At 35.6% G+C, this 19,319-nt stretch overlaps 1 protein-coding gene and 1 long non-coding RNA gene across 11 annotated transcripts in view; one reads left to right on the forward strand and one right to left on the reverse strand.

Annotated features, from left to right (window-relative positions):
• Positions 1 to 3,253, reverse strand: part of LOC125276940 — a 342,031-nt gene extending 338,778 nt beyond the window's left edge. For 2 of the 9 annotated variants that reach the window (XR_007186779.1, XR_007186780.1), the window contains exons 1-2: positions 2,989 to 3,250; positions 2,273 to 2,399 (exon numbers count right to left, since the gene is read on the reverse strand). This is a non-coding gene — a long non-coding RNA (uncharacterized LOC125276940). Of the gene's footprint in view, positions 1 to 2,272; positions 2,400 to 2,988 lie in introns of all 9 variants that reach the window. The other 7 variants (XR_007186778.1, XR_007186781.1, XR_007186776.1 and 4 more) reach the window with 7 other exon arrangements.
• A 44-nt stretch (positions 3,254 to 3,297) lies between these two features.
• The window catches only part of fancl (FA complementation group L), a 25,813-nt gene continuing 9,791 nt past the window's right edge, over positions 3,298 to 19,319 (forward strand). The window contains exons 1-7 of one of the 2 annotated variants that reach the window (XM_048204951.1): positions 3,298 to 3,584; positions 3,739 to 3,797; positions 4,710 to 4,770; positions 5,102 to 5,158; positions 5,323 to 5,420; positions 9,192 to 9,288; positions 12,337 to 12,405. In XM_048204951.1, coding sequence (XP_048060908.1) covers positions 3,498 to 3,584; positions 3,739 to 3,797; positions 4,710 to 4,770; positions 5,102 to 5,158; positions 5,323 to 5,420; positions 9,192 to 9,288; positions 12,337 to 12,405 — 528 coding nt within the window. In that variant the 5' untranslated portion in view covers positions 3,298 to 3,497. The remainder of the gene's footprint in view (positions 3,585 to 3,738; positions 3,798 to 4,709; positions 4,771 to 5,101; positions 5,159 to 5,322; positions 5,421 to 9,191; positions 9,289 to 12,336; positions 12,406 to 19,319) is intronic. The other variant, XM_048204950.1, reaches the window with a different exon arrangement.

Below are 19,319 nucleotides of genomic sequence, written 5' to 3' on the forward strand. Positions count from 1 at the left end.
AAGCAGTATATAACTTTGAAGTATTTGGCTGGTGGTGAGACATGGGAAGGTGTCCCATTACAGACATGCAAAGGCTAACGGCCAGTGCACACGGTAAATGAGCAGGAACGAGGAGAGAGTGCTGGGACACTTTAATTTCCACTGACATATTGTGCTTCATGTACAGTCTGAATGGCTCCATAAAGAAAGTGTAATGATGGTCCAGGACCCTGGCCAAATAGCTGACATGCACAGCTTCCCTGGTCAGCTCAGCACCGGGTTTGATCCGTCTCATTACACCAGTCATTCAAATAATGGCCAGCTATGGGAGCTCTGGTAAAGCTGCAACTAATACACATGCCAAAGTCTACATCATAATGGTTCACTCTCTCTGTCTGCTTAGTATGCACAGGTGAGGATACTGGGTATGCTCAGTATTCAAGTCTGAGAAAGTAAACACACACACACATATATATATATATATATATATATATATATATATATATATATATATATATATACATATATACATATATATATATATATATATATATATATATATATATATATATATATAACAGATATAAAATTATTTCTAAATTATATACATTTAAAAATATAATTAATCTAACTATTTTGTCTAATAGATTATCTAAAAGGTAAATTAAATTAAATAATGTTATATATAATAGTAATAAATTCTTCTATTACTACTAATACTAATTAATAACAACAAATTAAACAATTAAATATAGAACATTCTTAATAACAATTTTCTGAAATGTCTGAAAAAAATAAAAAAAGCACATTACAATCAAGCATGTTCTAATATGTTTTAAATGACATATGAGAAAGCAACATCTATAAAAAAAAAAAAAATCCCACAATCTGCATTAGCAATAACAATATATTTTCAAACCGGTTCGTAAAAACAGCATTAAAGCTTGTCTACCGAGAACGGAACAGAACAATAGCTCCTTATTCTCATTCAGATGAATGCATGGCAAGGAGAGAGAGGCGCGATAAATCGGCCACCCCTGCTCTTGTCTCGCTTCAAAAGAATCTGTTAGAGAGAGAGGGAGAGGGAGAAAAAAAAAAGCAGGGAGCAAGACCCACACGATGTAGTTCCAGCCAATTGCATTCCAGAGAAGTGACCATGGCTGGAGATAAACAATGCACAATAGATCACGCTCCTCAAAAGGTATAAAAGAAAGGCAGATGCCGCAGCAATAAGGCAGAAGGCAGGGAAAAGAAATAATCCGCGTTTCTCCAGCAATTCCGAAAAGCATAATTGTTTAAATCCTTTTTTTCAGGATTGCCATTAACCCTGTGCAGTGTACGCTGTAACAATCTGCATGTGACGGGAAAGAAGAACCTCTCTTTCTCTCTCTCTCTCTCTCTCTCTCTCTCTCTCTCTCCATATGTGAGGTTGCCAGGCTCACCCTCTCCAAACCACAGCCAGAGCCAAAATCGCTTTAAATTGTTCCTCACTGTCGCAAACAAAAAAAGCATTTAACACTCACCCATTGTGCGGGGACTGATCTCTCAACCACTCTAGCACCCCGTCAACACAAGCCCAGATATCCTTCCACAGATATGTAAACAGCCCACTAAGATTTCTTTGTTTGGATTTTGAAGCTGGGTAGGTTTGCCTTTGCTGCGCTTGCTTTTACAGCTTAGAAGCAGGTGGATGACAAAACATCAATCTCTCCAGGCACAATGTGTAGCACGTACGCTTGACACTCTACACAAGCAATATACAATCACACACTCCAATACAGAGCTCTCAGCTGTAATGATATGTGTTTGCTTAAAGGCAGCTTTTCTGAATATTTAAGCATGTTTGGACAAAGAAAACACTGTGCTTATTACTGCGAGGTTTAATGAAAGCGGAATTGTAGATGCCAAAACAAAGACATCTGCATCCATAGTATCAGAGTATGGCAGAAAGTGACAAGGGAAGGGCGCATTTATATTTCACAGTTTATATATTCACATTAGTATTAATGAAAGATATGTGCTATAGTCTGTTTGAGAAAAAGAAAAAAAAAAGTTTAGGAAGGAGGGTTGGAGAGTTGCCATAAAGGAAACCTGTCAGGGAACAAGTGATATGCTGATATGCAGGGAATTGAGGCTACGTGTCACACCATTTACTCCAGTGAATATTTCTCATAATCAGTTTCTGTATAAACACGATACTCCTGGCTACAAATAATAATGATAAATCTACTTAAGATTTCCATTTTTTTCATTTAGCATTCCCAATAGCAGGACATGTCACACTCAAACATACCTTAGTGGTTCTCAACCAGGGTGTCAGGTGGTCCAATAAGCCTCAGCAAGGCAGGAATCCTAGGGCAGGAATTTCCAATCCTGATCAAGAATCCAGCCAAAAACTAATGAACATACAGTTTTTGAATCTTTTGGAAACACAAAATTAATCATGGTTATTTTAATAAACAAACATTACCATTTTTGTTTTAAAAAATGAAAAAGTATGTGTCATAATTACAGAAGAAATACATAAAATCTCTTGGGCATTCTAATATTGAATCCATTGAGTCAAAAAGGTTAAAAACCACTGTCTTAATTGCCTGCCATAGACTACAGCAAAATCAGCTAAGCTATTCAAAACGATACAAATGTAAAAGGTAACATACAAAATTATCGAAGGATTTCCACAAATATAGTATTACTACAGTAGGCTACTATGACTTGATAGCATTTACAACGTGACAACTTGCCCCTTCCTGAAAATATCATTGTCCTGAAAACACACTTCAAGCTTTCAGTAAGAAAAATATCTTCATTAGTTGACTCTCGTCTAAAATGTATGCCAGTGAGGATTTATTGTGTTTACTTGTTCATCCAACAGATACAACAAAATGACGATACTGTAATTTTAGTTGAGAGGACAAAACTCATGAAACAAAGTGTTTTTACTACAATGACGACACGTCAGGCAAGCCAAGTGTACAAAAGAGGGAGTGACGTTTTGACCTAACTTACCTGTTACACTTTGACTAACGTTAGTTTGCTTCTTTTGGTTTTGGTTAAAGGCGCTCTCTTTAATTGAAGGAAAATAATATAAACATCCATCAAGTGATTAACTAATCCTAAACTTCATATATTGGACAATATAACATCTTTATTTTACAAAATGTTGAGAAATTCTGTATCTGTACACTTCAGGTAATTTAACAGTGATTTTATAATTCAAATCCTAACCGTTCAACAGGCCTTATTTGGTTAAAGGCGTTTGCAAATGAGTTCAAATAAAGTTTGGTCATTCAAACTTTAATGACGTCAGTGACGCTCGAGTCTTTTCGCGGGAAGTTACTTTCGCTTTGCCTGGCATCACAACAGCATAAGACTCTTCTGACAGTAGCGTTTGACTGTTTTCTGTACAAAAACCTTCTGTCTGTGTATATATGACTTAGTTCACTATCGAGACATCTAATTAAGTGTTTAGCTAGCGGTTTATATTCATCTGGGCTTTGACGTATTTATGTTTCATCATGAGCTGTTTGCTGATGAGAGAAAGCCCTATGATCATTGCGCTTAATAAGGAGAAGACAGTCTATGACGGGTTCATCACAGTGCTGGTAAGGAAAGTTTCACATCTCAGTTCACAGTCTTTTCAAGTGTAGGTTGTCAGCTCCGTTTACAGTGTGAATATGTAATGTGTGTGTGAATCGTATAACAGCAGTTGAACCGATTGTCACAAGTGTCACATTTTTCTTATTTAATCTTTGACAGGAAAAAGACTTCAGGATAAGAATATCTCTACCCCCTGATCATCAGATGAAACAGGCAAAGTATGATTGTAATATATTTTATTTAATGAGTGTTTATCTATTAAAATATGCAAGAATACAAAAACATATAGCATATGTAAAGAACATTGGATCAGATACAAGACATGGTCATATGTTTTATGTAAATTGTAAAAATAATATATCCTCCTGTAGTATATATCCTCCTGACTACCAGCTATGGAGTTTTGTCTTCTGTAGAGGACATTATATTTTAGCCAATTTCTCTGAGACCTCATATGTCACAGTTTTAAGTCTGAATGTCCTGTAAAGAGCACATTCAGGAATTTTTAGAGATACCAAATGTTTGGAGGTATCACTATGATCACTAAAATAGCTGACATTAACTTAGTGTTCAAATTTAACACCCTTATGGAAATATGATACAATTTTGTTATTATAATTTACACCTGACTAATTATTCAAATTGTTTGTTATAAACCAACATCTCAAGAAAATGTTGGCCATTTTACACACATATTGCATAAAGCAAAATGGTATATCAAATCATTCTGTTATATCTTTTTATACAAAGTCTGGTATAAAAAATCCTGAAACCTAAAAATTGATTGGTGATTTAAAAAATCCCATTGTTTTTGACTTTTCATGTCTATTCATGTCTTAATTTTTAAAAAAAACATAGTCCTGGTGTCCACTACAGAGGACATAGCATAACATATGAATAAAATATCAGTTTTCAAAAATTTTATTTTTCCATTTCTTTCTTATGCACTAAACAATGTAATGACATGAAAAAAATACTAAATTCACAAAACCTTTTTTTTCTGGTAGTCAGGAGGATTATTATTTTGTTAATATACATAATTACAAAAGTTTATTAAGTATGATTTTTTTTTTATTACTGGTATTATTATTATTTAATTTTCTTTTGCTTGTCTTTGGGTTATTTTGCAGATTACATTGTTGTTGGCAAATGAAACGGCTACTTCATGGTTATCAACATATTTTGAAGCAGGTACAATAAATCAAAGGCAAATAGTTTGCAGCTATTTCTCATCATTCAAGAAATACGTCTTAATTAACACATAATGTTTGTCGAGGGAAGAAAAAAAATCATTTTCCATGTGCCTCTAGGGTGAAAAGATTAGATTTATGATTTACCCTGCCTAGATTTATGCGGTACCCTAACTAGTTAAAGTTCATTATTTTCTTATGAATTTAAAATTATTAAAAATTAACTCTAATGGTCACTCTCATTAGTCAAATGACAGATGCTGGTTTTGTCATTCTTTATGTAGTACTTTAATCAAAGCATTTGAATTGTATTTGTTGTTTTCTTTTAACAGAGATTACAGCATTCAACTAATCTGATGGCCTTTATCCTGGAACTCAGAACAGTATTGGTAAACATTGCTAAAATATTGCATGTTTTTTTCCTGCATTACCATATTCAGGTTGACAAATGTTATACATGATGTAATGTTTAGCATCATATTACCATAATAAGCACACGAGTCCCGCAGATTGAATAAATGATTCTCATTATTATGAACTTGTCTATTATCAGGAAGTGGCGTTAAAGAGCCAGCCAGGATGTCAGTCCTTCTCACCACCCCAGTATTATTCCCAGCTGATAACAGAGATGGAGATCTTAGGATGGGATAAGTATGATGATTTCTAGTGGCCTAGTGCTTTTCTCGACTCGCATTCCATTGTGTTCTCTTATAATTGCACATAGGACAAATCCTTCGCATTACTGTAAGGACGTGAATGGCTGTCGTCAACTTTTCGTGAAAACATCGTGTCACATTTCTTGCTTTGTAACAGAGGAGGCTAATGTGGTGTCTGTCAGCCACGTATCAAGCTGTGATTTCACTAGGCTTCTCATTTTCCACTTTCTATTAATGTCCAAAGATATAATTATGATATTAGCAAATGCAAATTGGTCTAATTGGAGACCCACTCTCAAGTTTAATGGGGAAATGTAGGCTGAAAAGTTAGGCTGGAAATAAGGTGCACGTTTCAGACCTGAATTGCGGTCAGAAGTATTATACACCAGCGCTATCTGTAAATGCACTTGAGATTAATTAAGATCCTTAATTCGTGTCTCTGTTAATAGCCTCAAGTCCGGCACAGTTGCGGACCCTGATTGGTTTAGGAAGGGGGAAGTGCCGCAGAACCTGGTCATTTTAATGAGTTTTAGTTGCCTTGAAGAAGCCACATTTACTGTTAATTACTGTATAGATGGGGTCAGGTCTGTTCTCCCCTCTTATCCCTGGAATAGTTCAAAAGAGTCAGATATTTAGGAAATTACAAAACATCAGTCTCTGGCTGCTTTATAGTGTGCTAGTCTAAGTGTGCTATTTGAAGTATCGCGGCAAAGCGTTAGGTCATAAGAAAATGAAAGTTGAATATTTTGACTTTGATCCCATTTTGCTCCCATTTTACTGTGAGATATTGCATTTGGTCTGACATCGTCATCTGAAAATGTTCAGATTTTTTTTAGACAATTGGTGCATGGGAGCCATGGTGAGAGGTTGTCACACCTTGCACATGTATGAGAGAGAAGCGCGGGGCCTCTCGCTGTGGTCTTTTAACACCCCGCCAAGATAATGACACCTGAGCAGGTTTCCTATTGGCTGGTCTTCTCACCATCTCACTCCAGCCAGCAGTTATATCTTAAAACCCATGATCCCTGGTGGCACCTGTGAGAATGGAATAACTGTACTATTTTCAGCAGCTGGCTTTTTTGCATATCTGGAAAGTTGTGATGAGAAGTCTTCGTAAAAGTGGCCTTGGCGGTATTACAGTTTATGTTTTCCCCTTACTGTTCCGATTTTTTTGTTTTGTTTTGTTTTTGTACGGCTTTAGGCTTTCATCTATGGCCTGTTTGTATGCAAACATGCCAAATGTTCCTTTCGCCATTTATGAGGGGAGCTGATTTTCTAGTTGCAAATGTAATGCTCTCATCAATCCTCCCAGCAAGACATCGAGCCGTCAAGCTGTTTCAATCAACTGAGGTGAACGCCAGCAAGGCCTGATACTGTGGCGGGAGATCCCTGTAGAATGCAGAGTGGCTGAATGACGTTCGTGTCAGAAAAGAGATCTCAATTTTGAGGAAATGAATGATTGGTGTGATTTTGTGCCAAAAGCTCATGTAATTGAATGTGATGCAAAAGATTCGTCCTATTGCTTCATGGCTTGTGAGAGAAATAGACTGAGCATTAAGATCACTTTGAACAGTAGAACAGAGAAATAAAAGCGTGGTTGCAGGTAGGTCTGTCACAATTACAGTCAGTATTCCCAAATGTAACCACCAATGTCACCAATAACAATTTTAGAATAATTAAGGGATTATCAATGCACTTTTTAAAATATGCATTCATAAAAACTATACATTATACAAAATTATACATTTGCATTCATTCAGAGCTTATCTCAAAACCAATTAAAAAAAAAAAAAAAAAGTACACTGCTGCCATTAAAAAAAAAAAAAATAGAGATACAATTAATTTTGAAGTTTTATTAAGTGTTAACAATTAGATTATGTGGTTTTTATAGTCAATTAACACTGCTTTTGTCTTTTTTTACAAAATGGACAAAATTTGTTACCAAAAAAGTCATTCGGTTTAACCAAAATTTGGTTTTACCAAATGACACTTTTGGTTATACCGAATGACAATATTTTCAAACAATGCTAACAGGCTAATATCTAGCTAGCTAGCTAGCAAATGGACAATCAAACATTTTATATTTTTAAAGTTTTTAAAATATTACAACATTTTCCATGTTTTATAGAGATGTACCGAATGACCTGATGTTTTGGGACATGCGTGTGAACAAGTGAAAACATGAATTTTTCATTAGTTACTTTGCGGATTTTGTTGTGAAAACCTGGCAACCCCGACTAATGCTCAAAAATCTGTATTTTTATTACAGTTAAAGCTCTTTTCATGTAGTCGCGATGTTATATTGTGTCATATGTTTATCAAAATAAAACTGATAAAAAACGTAGACCCCACTACATTGATATTTAAATAATATATGCTTATGTTGAACTTTATTCTTGTAAAAACAGACGCTGTAAGCAGTACATAAAGTATTGAATGAAAATGTCTCTGAAACATCAGTGTATTAGTCAAATATTGCATTTATTTCACTGATAAAGTGATAAAGTATGCAAACGCAGTGTGAGCGTCACTACGAGAAGCAGAAAGTGTCTAACTTTCTCACGTCTCCGTTTTCAGCTCGCCGATCGGTTGCATCCAGACACAGCCGATGTTGAACACACCTAATGGTTACTCCGAATGAATGACATCAATGAAATTAATTTTTACGGACATTCTCATAACAAAGCAACGACTTCTACACATAATTTTAATACCATGTTGCATTATGTTCATATATGATGTTATAAAATCATGCCAGAATAAAAAAATATATAATTTATTACATTTTAAGATATTTTAATCACAAATGAAATGGCTGTATTGGCCTTTGGACAGTTAAACCGAATAACCTTTTGACACTTCAAAATCTTTAAAATACATTTATATGTAGCAAAATATAATTAAAACCCTTTGGATTCAATAAAAGTGTCCTAGCTGTACTATCTCACATTCTTTGGATGTCATATCTTTGTTTTTTTATTATTATTAAGGCCTTTGGACAAAAAATGACCCATCACGTAATTGACCCATATACAGTATAAAGGCATTTATTTATTTATTTTTAAGTCGATTGCTCATACACACACTACTTTTCACTGTAGTTTCTAATTAAAAGGAAAAAATCCCCTCAAAATTGAATAAAAAGTGAGAAATAATTGCGGGCATTGCACACAGATGTTTAAGTTGCAAAACAGTCACTAGTGAGTTAGTTAAAAAAAAAAAAAAAATGTATTAATGTACAGTGAGTATATTCTGCTGTAATAGCAGAAGAATTGTGAGCCAACAAAAAGTGTCGAAGTTCTTCTCCCACAGTTTTTATGTGGATCTAAGTGCTGAGGGACAGAACGTGGATATGTGATCCTGCAGTTTCTGCTGATGGGAACACTCAGAGCAAAGTGTGCATGTATGAACTAACCACGATATGCTGTTACACGACTCGTAAATAAGCTGCTGAAATACGAGTGTGTCGTGAAGTGCTGGGATTTTAGCAATAAATCTGTGGTCGCTGTAGATGATTTTCAGCGCTGTTTGCTGGGAGAAAGGATTGTCTACGTCTGAGGAGCATCTTTATTTAAAGGAAATCTACCAAAATCATATTTGTTCAAACCAACAGGTCTCAGCTGGTTTATTTGGTCAGAATGACCAAATCGCACATCCCTGTTATGTTTTTACTTGCAAGAAATATTCTGTAAGTGGTCACTGTTGACCTGTCTGATATGCGTTGTATGTGGTCTTATGTGTGGTGATTATTGATCTGTCTTGGCAGGCTGCTCTTCATCGATGCAGAGTTCCGCACACTCAAGATGAAGGCAGAGGACTCTGCAGGGCGTCAGCACGCTATTACAATCAAGCTCAAGTCCAAGGTGAAGCCAAGGGTCAAGCCCTGTTTTATTTTTTATTTTGGTAACACTTCATTTCACAGCTATTTTCAGCACCCAGCAGGATGGTGGGCAGGTGGGCACAGTCCTTATTACACATTACATGTACTTACTATAATAAAAACAGAAATCAACAGTAAATTTTGCAAAATTACATGCATCTATGCAACCAACCCTAAACCAAACCCTAATCCTAACCTTAACCCTAAGTACATGTTGTTAAATAATATTACTCATTACTTAAATGTATAATTAACACTGTAAGATACAATAATTAAAGTTAAAATAAACTGTAAGCCTTATTTTACCTCAACTTGATGTTTTTTGTTTGTTTGTTTTTTTTTGACCATATGACCAGTTTCCAGGTCATTTTTTAAAGGGTCATGTAATTTGCATTCAGTAAAAGCTAGCTGTGTCAACTTAACACAATCATTTAGCAAAAGCACAAAACACTAAACTTGATTTATGGTATTTTTCTGACAAAAGTAATTGGCAAAACTACAGGTACAGGTTTTATTTTACTATGCAAAAACAAAATGCATAGAAAACAAAAAGCTCACAGGAAAAATCGGTTATTAATATTTCGTTGATTCTCTTTTTTTCTTTTTGCTGCATGTGTTCATAGTTTATTTGTATGACAGCCTGGCCAAAAATGTTGTCCACACAATTTGTCATGTTTCATTGCGTTATCATAAATAAAATAATTGACTCCACTACAAAATATGCTTACAAAATCAATAACAAATGGTAAATAATATTTTAATAAAGGGGGACGATGTGAATTTCCTTAGGCTGGACATCAATTTTGACCACTACAGTATATATTTCCATTCCAAAGTTTGAGTCAGTAAGATTTTTATTTCTCTTTTTATTTTTATTTTATATTTTTTGGAGCAGAAGTAACTTATGCTCACCAAGGCTACAATTATTTAATAAAAAAACAATTTCAATATGCTGATTTGCTGCTCAAGAATAATTTCTTGTTATGATAAAAAAAAATGATGGATCATTTGACGAATAGAAATTTCAAAAGAAGAACATTTATTTGAAATAGATATCTTGTGTAACATTATAAATAAAAAAGTCTTAATTTCTTTCTAAAAAAAAAAAAAAAAAAAAAAAAAAAAAAATATTACTGACCCCAAACTTTTAAACTGTAGTGTGTGTGTGTGTGTGTTTGTAAATGTGACGTAACTGTCAAAACAAGCCACATTTTTTTGAAATTTGAAAATTTCCTTTTTCATTAAACAAGTTTGATATTTAAGTCTTCAAAAAAGAAACATTTTGCAGATCTATGATTTTTGTGGGTCATAGATGCAAATGTACCAGAATAAGTTTGCACAGATTTCGGTATCTAGATTCTCAGACTCAGCTGGACTGCAAAAGGAGCAGAACTTTGGTTTTAGTATCTAACTTTAAGCAGGTGGCACTAATGTGCTGTGACTGTAAGATTATGTTGAGAGATGGAGCCGTGAGATTGTGGCAGGGCCTGAAGGAGAGGTGAGAGAGTTTGCGGGGATGCGGTGGCACAGATAAGACCATGAGTGATCCTTATAAGGTGATTACAGGGGCCACAGAAGAAGCAGAAAATTGAGGCGTGTGAGTAGTTTAGTCTGAGAGTTGGGCTGTGTGAGTGAGCTCTGTTTGGCATTGGAAGTGGAGACATGGTATAGATGCCAGTGGCTCCTTGCGGACACTGCACGGGGTCCTGATGAGATTCAGCAGGGCGTGAGAAGCCCCCTGTGCCCACCTGCCCACCATCCTGCTGGGTGCTAAAAATAGCTGTGATCTACCCACCTCACATCTGCTCATCCTCCCAGAGCCGGGCACCTCTCACAAGGCCCTCCGTCACCCAGCGGCAGCTTACTCAACAGGAGCCAGTAAAGGCATCTCTGCTGCTGGTGTAAATGTGGGTTGTGGGGTCATACTCATAGTTGTATTACTGGTTGTAGCGTGGAAACATATGTAAGAGAATTTAAAGCTTAAAGAGGTTGAATAAGTAAGGCCTTCAGGTGTGGAAAGTTCTCCTACCTAGTGTTTCAGCATGGAGAGTGGATATGCTGTTTAAATATAAAATAATTTATATTAATTTATAAATGTATAAATTATTAATATTATTTTAATCTTAAATATTATTCATTTATTATATAAATTTCTATTAATATTGTATATAATATACACTATTGTTCAGTGTTTATATAGTATACATTTACCGTTAGGGTCAGCAAGTTTATTATATTTAAGTGTAATATATATTTGAAAGAAGTCTCTTATGCTCACCAAGTCTACATTTATTTTTATTAAAATAAAGTAAAAACAACAATTGTTTTTATTTGATTATAATATTTTTTAAAATGTAATTTATTGCTTTACTTTCACTTTTTAATTAAAACACAAAAACTAGTTTTAAATAATCTAAGCATGTTTTCTACACTGTATTTCAATAAATGAGTATATATATAATATATACACAGTGTGTATTAATACTGTATAATTATTATACAAGGTGATTTTCTGATCATATTTTTTTTACAAGCACATTTTCAAACCACATCAATCTTAATAACTACTATTAATTTTGTATTTAATCAATCATAAATGATCTATAATTGTTCATGAAGGCTGGAAGTGAAAAACACCTTATATTCAGGTGTGCATAATTATTAAGCAGGTTTTCTTTAACAGATAAAATGAGCAAAAAAGATTTAACTCGGACTGAAAAGACATTATTAAATTATTAAATGCCATGAGAAGGATGCAATACTAATGCAATACTAGAAATTGCAAAGTTAAAGCATGACCATTGGATAGCAAAATACTCATTTGGACAGCAGGGTCAGAAACAAACACTGTATATATAAAAAAAAAAAAAAAAACAGTAATATATAAATATAAAAACATTCATGCTTACCTTTTACACTTTAATATTTGAAATATACCATACCAGACTTCCACTAACATTTTGAGCGATAAAAGCATCTGCTAAATTACTACTTTCTTACCCTTTCTCTTTTTTTTTTTTACTCTTTTCAGTATCCAGCTGAGGCCCCAGAGTTTTCTGCAGATCTTCCTGTTCCACTAATCATCACATGGACCTCTCAGGTACATAGTCTTAAATTGCTTCAAAACTTTTTGAACAGAAATAGCATTACTGAAAAGTTGATTTGGCTTTTTACAGTATCACATTACCAAAATTGGCCTTTTTAAAATAGCAATTAAAGTACAATGTTTTTAATTAACCAAGTTTTTCTGGCATTTAAATGTGTGTGTTTGTTGATGAAAGGTGTTCCGTTCCACCTCCGCTTTGATGTTGCTTCCATAAAAAACAATAGCTCCACTCACAAAGGCTCAAACAGTGCCAAATAAACCGACAGGATGGCGATCTGGAAAGCTACATATGTTAGCGGCCTCTAATGAGCCTCGACGAGTTTCCTCTTACGTATAACAATTAAAAGCGAGAACGGAGACCCATTTTTCACTGTCGTTTTCTTTTTATCATCGTCCTCTGTTTTCGCCTCCTCCCCTGAAAAACAGGCTCCTCTTCAGTCATACGTTTGCTCCAATTACTTTGAGGTGGATGAAAGCGACTTGGCATATTGCACAGCATTGGTGTGAGTTAGGGAGGGTTGTGCGTTGTGCTGGGTGAGGGATGGCAGTGGAACATGGCTCTCTGACAGAGAAGACCAGCTCAGCACACAGCAGCCTTCTGTCGGCTGAAGCCCTGCTGCGCTGCTGATGTCTTGATGCATCTCCTCTGTTCAGGGAAGAGAAAGGCCTGTCTGCCTGCCTCTCACGTACATTTGAATGAGTAATGATTACCTGCGCTGAACTGACTGTGTGTGTGTTTGTGAGAGAGTCAGTGAGTTTGTGAGTAATGTATAATATGGATCAGGAGATTTGGCGGGGTGTTCTCTTTGTTCGGTGGCAGACACAGCGGTGCAGGTGTGTCTCAGTGGGATTTACGCTCAACCAGCCACCCGGCCCGACTCATGGAGTGCACAAAGAGAAACAATGCTCACTGCATGAATTTTAACCCCTCAACCTAATTCACAAAAGGAAATAGAAAAAGTCCAAAAGTTTGGGGTTGGTAATAAAAGCCTTATATGCTCACCAAGACTGCATTTGTCTAATCAAAAATAAAGTATTAAATATAATTTTACCCTTTTCACATTTCCGTGTTTTTCAGAAGCGAAAGTCGTCATAGTAAACTTTTATAGCGGTGAGTGAGAGACTTTGTTATATATATTTTTTTGTGTTTCCATTTGCACAAATAGCAAAAGAAAAACTCCACAATAGTGTTTTCATAACTTTCAAAAAGAGGAAAAAATTAGAGAGCAATTGATAACGGTAATTTTTAACATCATTTCCATAGCCGCTGTTTTAGAAACACCCTTACAGCAGCGTTAACTAGTTTTTTTTTAATTTACGGTAAAAAATGGCAGCTGTAGTTGCCAGAACTAAACTAAATGTTTAATATGAATATATAGCGCTCATAAACGGCCGCGGAGATGCCATTCTCAAGTGAAAGGAGTCGAGGCTTGAACCCAGAAACGGCGTTTATTACGTTATGACTTAACAAGCGAATAGAGACAGTCATTTTTATATAAATCTTATAAAATTTAAATGCCACTTTTGATGTTACACTGCACTGCATATACAATGCACTGTATATATTATTAAGCTATTTACAAGATATTGTATTCATAAAAGCTAACAATATTGACATTCTGCTCATTTAATAAGTAATATTATTAGTAGTAGTAGTTTTTTTTTTTTTTTCCTTTAACTACAAAATTATGTAAATTATTGCCATTTAATTATTGAATGTATTGACAGTGCTAGTTTTATTTTATAAAGTCGCTAAAGGCTGTCCATTTGTTGCCAAAGGTATCCATTTATCAGCTATACTGATACCAGAAGCCAAAATTGATATTGATCCAACCCTAGACAGTAATAATTCATTATTACCACATTCATGTACAGTTGTGTTTACATTGTATTCCAAGATACTGCACTTCAAATAATGATAGTACAAGCACTGTCCCACTAATGTATTATGTAAATAGTTTAGCCCAGAATTGCTTCTTTACATGGTGGTTCCTTAACAATCACAATTATAGACCACTGGCATTAACGAAAACATATTTCTTTGTGTGCAGTTATTGATTTATTTACTTGACACTTGTTCACAAAATAACTGAAAATGCACCATTGAACATTATGAGGAGGGACCTAATTGGGAGAGTTAACAGAACAGTAAGCATGCTGTCACCTCACTGGGGAGGAATCCATTGTGCCATTCCACATTTCGGGCACATTTCCAAGAGAAATTCAATTATGAGGACATCTAGCCTGCACCATATATTTAAATAAAAGCATAACTATAATCACACAACCGGCATTAATTGGGAAATAATTGCTGCGTCTTTGCACCTGTGCAATGCTAAATTGCGTGTGCTGTATTGGCACAATGACCCATCATATTTGTTTCATGCTCACTCTCCTATATGTCTCCTGTGTGGCATCAGGGAAAGCTCACATTAATATTTTCTTGCCTTAACAAAGATTTTCCCTAACCAATTCAGATTACTATGCTGTTTTTCTGATTTGGCTGTCTGCGTATCCCTTGCCTTATTGCTACTGTCTAAAAAACAGAAGTCATTTGATTTGTTTTGTTATGTTCAATTACCAGCTCTGGGTGTTCCAGCTTTGCGTCTGTGCTCTCCAATTTAACATGTATGGAAATGTATCAGAGAATCAGGCACATAATCAACGTCAGCACACACAAATTATGTGACAAAAGAAAAACACATGAGATCTCATCCTCTAAATGCAGCCAGCCCTGTCCCTCTTAAATCAGCTGAGATTGGCTGTATTATGTGGTTGAGGTATTACAATGGTTGAAAATTACTGTTGACAAATGTGATTTAACATCTCACAATCTAAAATCAATCTAGTTTTCTCTCGGATCACCACAAAAGTTCACAGATGACTAATAATACACTGTGTGCACATGTATATAGTAGGGGTGTAACGGTTCTCGGTAAAAAATCGAACTGTACCATTCTCCACACACGGTTCAACACGCACTTGCATCGCGGTTCATCTCATATCTGACAACGTATACGCATCTATAATATGTCTTGTTGAAAATAACTAAAACAGACAGACAGAGTTTCGCTAATGTATGTTTTTGTCGATGGATACGCATTCTGGCTTCCCCTAAATGTTGTTAAATGCGAGTGCCGAATGCTCCATATGAAAAGTATTTACGTTGTCATCACCCGGGTGTTGATAGCACATGAGCGCAGGTGAGACATGAACAGCACACACCGCTATCTGTGTTTAAACTAAACTCATTTAAGTCTTGCCCATTTTGACATTCGAGTGCAAGACGCGAAAGAGAACCTCAGTATTGAGTTCTCTTTCAAGTCTTCTGCTTGAACGGACAAATTCACACAAAAATGATGTCAACATGCCCGTCTTGTAGAGTATCCTAGCAAAAATAGTAGGTTATGTCTTAAGTGAACTTAAACACTCGAGAAAGAACACGTGTTCAGTATCAGTGTACTGGATGTCTTAAAGGGAAAGAAGCCTAATATTCCTGCTGTCTGCATGTTTTTAATGTTAATCAAACAACAAAAGACAAGGAAATCACTCATTCATGACTGAATAGCTTTTTGTAATAACTTTAATTAATAATGATTAATCTTTATTTAATGTATACCGTGTAGATGTTGTTTTACATTTGATTAGCTACTTTATTTAAATTCTGTACCTGAAAGCACTGTTTATTTTATTTCTGTCTTTGCTCTATTGTATTTATTTGTGCTGTTGCTTGTAGTTAGATTATTTATTTTTATTTTCTTTATTTTTATTTGACAGTAGTACTATTTTCCCTGAACATAGCACATACCGTACCGAAACCGTGATCCTAAAACCGTGATAAAAACCGAACCTTGAGTAATTTGAACCGTTGCACCCCTAATATATAGACTTGCTCTTTTTTTTTTTTGATTGAATTTTATAATTACCTAATTACCTTTAGCAAAGCGGTGTGGCGAGACACTTCTGGGCCGCTTCTGAAACATGCCGCGGCTGGTGTAAACAAAAGCATTGACTAGAGTGGTCGCGGATCAGCTCCGGTAGCCGCATCACAACCGTAACGCGCCGCAGGTACATGCAGTGTAAATAAGGGGTCAGGATATTTTTAAATATATCTCGGATTGTGTTTGTCTAAAAGAAGATCATATACACCTAGGATGGCGTGAGTAAATCATGGAATAATTTAAATTTTTGGGTGAACTATCCTTTTAAGCTGCAGCTTTTGTTGACTTCAGCCAAAGCAACCGACTACAGCAAGAGTTTTCAAACTTTCTGATGCCTACGACCCCCAAATATGATGAAGCCATCTTTGTGAAGGACCCCCTCACACACACATATATATATATATATACACACACACGCACATTAGCATGTATATATTTTATTTAATATAATATTCTTTTCTTTTCTTTATTCTAGCCTTTAAATTAAAGGATAGATTTAGTTTTTATATCTTACTGTTAAAACTGGCCATCAGTGGAATAATTACAACAATTAATCTGTTATTTTTGGCATTTCTAATTAATTACAAATGAAAAAAAAAGTCTCTTTTTCCCACTTTTCTGCAGATCCCATTTGAGAAACCCTGGTATAAAACACTGGCAAAAACTTATTTTTTACATTAATTAAGCAATGTTTGTGGACTTCATTGCGTACAGTGGCATCAATTTGGATGTTTGAAAGTTTTGATGACACAATTTCAATTCAGGTGCTGCAGTCTCTTTCACACTAAATAAGCCTATTCATCTTAAACAGCACTACAAATACAGCATTGGTCATGGCTTTAAACAGAGAGGATCTGGTGTCCAGACTAAAACATTCTGATTCTGGGCTGAGATTAAAGACCTAGACTTGGCAGATGGGTGGAAAGCAAGGAGTGTGGGTCTGAGGTCAGAGCGGTGACCTGTACGCCCTTACTCTGACAGCGTGGAGTGAAACGGGGCCAAACTCCATCAGCTGTCAATCATCAGCTGTGATTTATGAGCGGCCATACTCAAACCATTAGCTCTGCCTCACCACTGGACAGCTCCAAAGGAAACCGAGACCTACTGTGTTTGTATATGTTAGAATTAGAGGAAGCCGTTATGCTGAACCGTAGATGGGTCGTCTGTGGTTCTCAGTGATCAAACGCTATTGCTGAATTTCTCGTTTGCTGATGTATGAGTTTTGGTCTTTTCCTGTTCAGTCACTTTTTATATTTGATTTGTTCTTGGTTGGTGCTTTAATCAATGGTTTGTTGACAGGTAGTTGATGAAGACTTGGCAAGACTTCAGTGGGAATGGTTCTTTTTTTCTTTTTCCTCCCCGAGTGTTGATGGCAGAGGGCTGAAGAGTTTGTATAAAGCAGTGATATGAAACCAGACATGTGGACAGTATCAACATCTCCCATATGCAGAAGTGTTCAGGAGTTATTGAATACAGCCCAGCCAATGTCAGACAAAAAAAAACAATGTTGTTCCTGCATATCAAGAGTTGCATGAGAATTTAAAAGGATACTATTTCTAGCATCTAGACACTTCTGAGAGGCGCCATGTCCATTGATGTTTTAACCAAGTGGATTTTACTGTAAATACAACATGTACATGTCTAAATTTGGTCAATACAATCATTTTACATCTACTTTAGATCATTTGCATTAAAGTTGGAATGAAATGGCATCTATTATCTATTTTCTAAATACATGTTCTATAATCTATTTTGTAAATTCATGTTATTGATCTTATTAACAATTCATCCATGCTTTTTTATATATATATTTTCTAATCAAAACTCCAGTGCAATGACAGACTTCACTCTGATGACGTATGCCGGACTTCTCCAATCATTTATTCTGCTTAAACATTGATTGCAAGCTCGCATTCAGATCCAACCAACAGCCAATGTACACAACTAAGTAAATTGTTATATTTTTTTTTCCATAAGGCGTTACACTCGGATGGATGTCACAATACTGAAGAATAAATTTGTTACTACTTCCATTTCATTGAATTTTAAACTGTAAATTCAGTCTTCTACCCACCCTCATGTCGTTCATTTTTTTCCCTGTGGAGCAAAATATCAGATCTGTTATTTTCCATACAATGAAAATGCATCATTGGCTATCAAATTTGATTGCAATTTTGGTTAATTGGTTAACAATTTTGTTAAGACTGCCTAGACACCATTTTGCCATAATGCAAGTAAAAACATTTAAAAAGTGTAATGATGAATCATTTGAACATTTGCAGGGTACAGATTTAGCTAGCAAATTAATTGACTGAAGGTGCGGTCAAGCAAAGTTCTTTCATGCAGGCAAAATCCATTAATTTCCATTGAAAATCCATATGATCTGGAATTTTGCATGAAGGCGAAAGATTTCCATACACAAATTTCGCAACAGGTTCAAGTTGGTCACTTAAATTTACACGTTGACCAAGTGACTTGCTTTATACGTCACTACACTATTAGTCTTGCGTAACCAGACCTTCAGACTGATGGCAGAAGGTCTGGGCTCTATCACAGCTTTCATTGGCCAAGGACCGCCCAAGAGGACGTTTGACTGACATGTAGCGCAACCAATCACAGTTCGTTTTATTCCACGTCATGTTTAGGGGCGTGAAAATGTAAAGTCGATGTCCCTACAGTAACAGACCGGCATGCATCTATAAATTATTAATTCAAGAACGTTGTGCAAGTTTACAGCAACAATGGAGCCACGAACTTCACATAAATCCAGCGTTTAGTTTATTCTGGTAAGCGCTTGTAAATATGAACGCGTTCTTCTTCCACGAGGGAGTTTAGCCTCACGGCATTTGTTTCCAGGCAGACCGTTAAAGAATGCGACACACGCGTCTCCCGGACATCCTGTGTAATTCAACCAACCAAATAACGACTTTGAAACCCCTGAAGTATTTCCAGATAAGTGTGCCATAT

Source organism: Megalobrama amblycephala, linkage group LG10 (assembly GCF_018812025.1).
Source record: "Megalobrama amblycephala isolate DHTTF-2021 linkage group LG10, ASM1881202v1, whole genome shotgun sequence".
Taxonomy (NCBI): Eukaryota; Metazoa; Chordata; class Actinopteri; order Cypriniformes; family Xenocyprididae; genus Megalobrama; species Megalobrama amblycephala.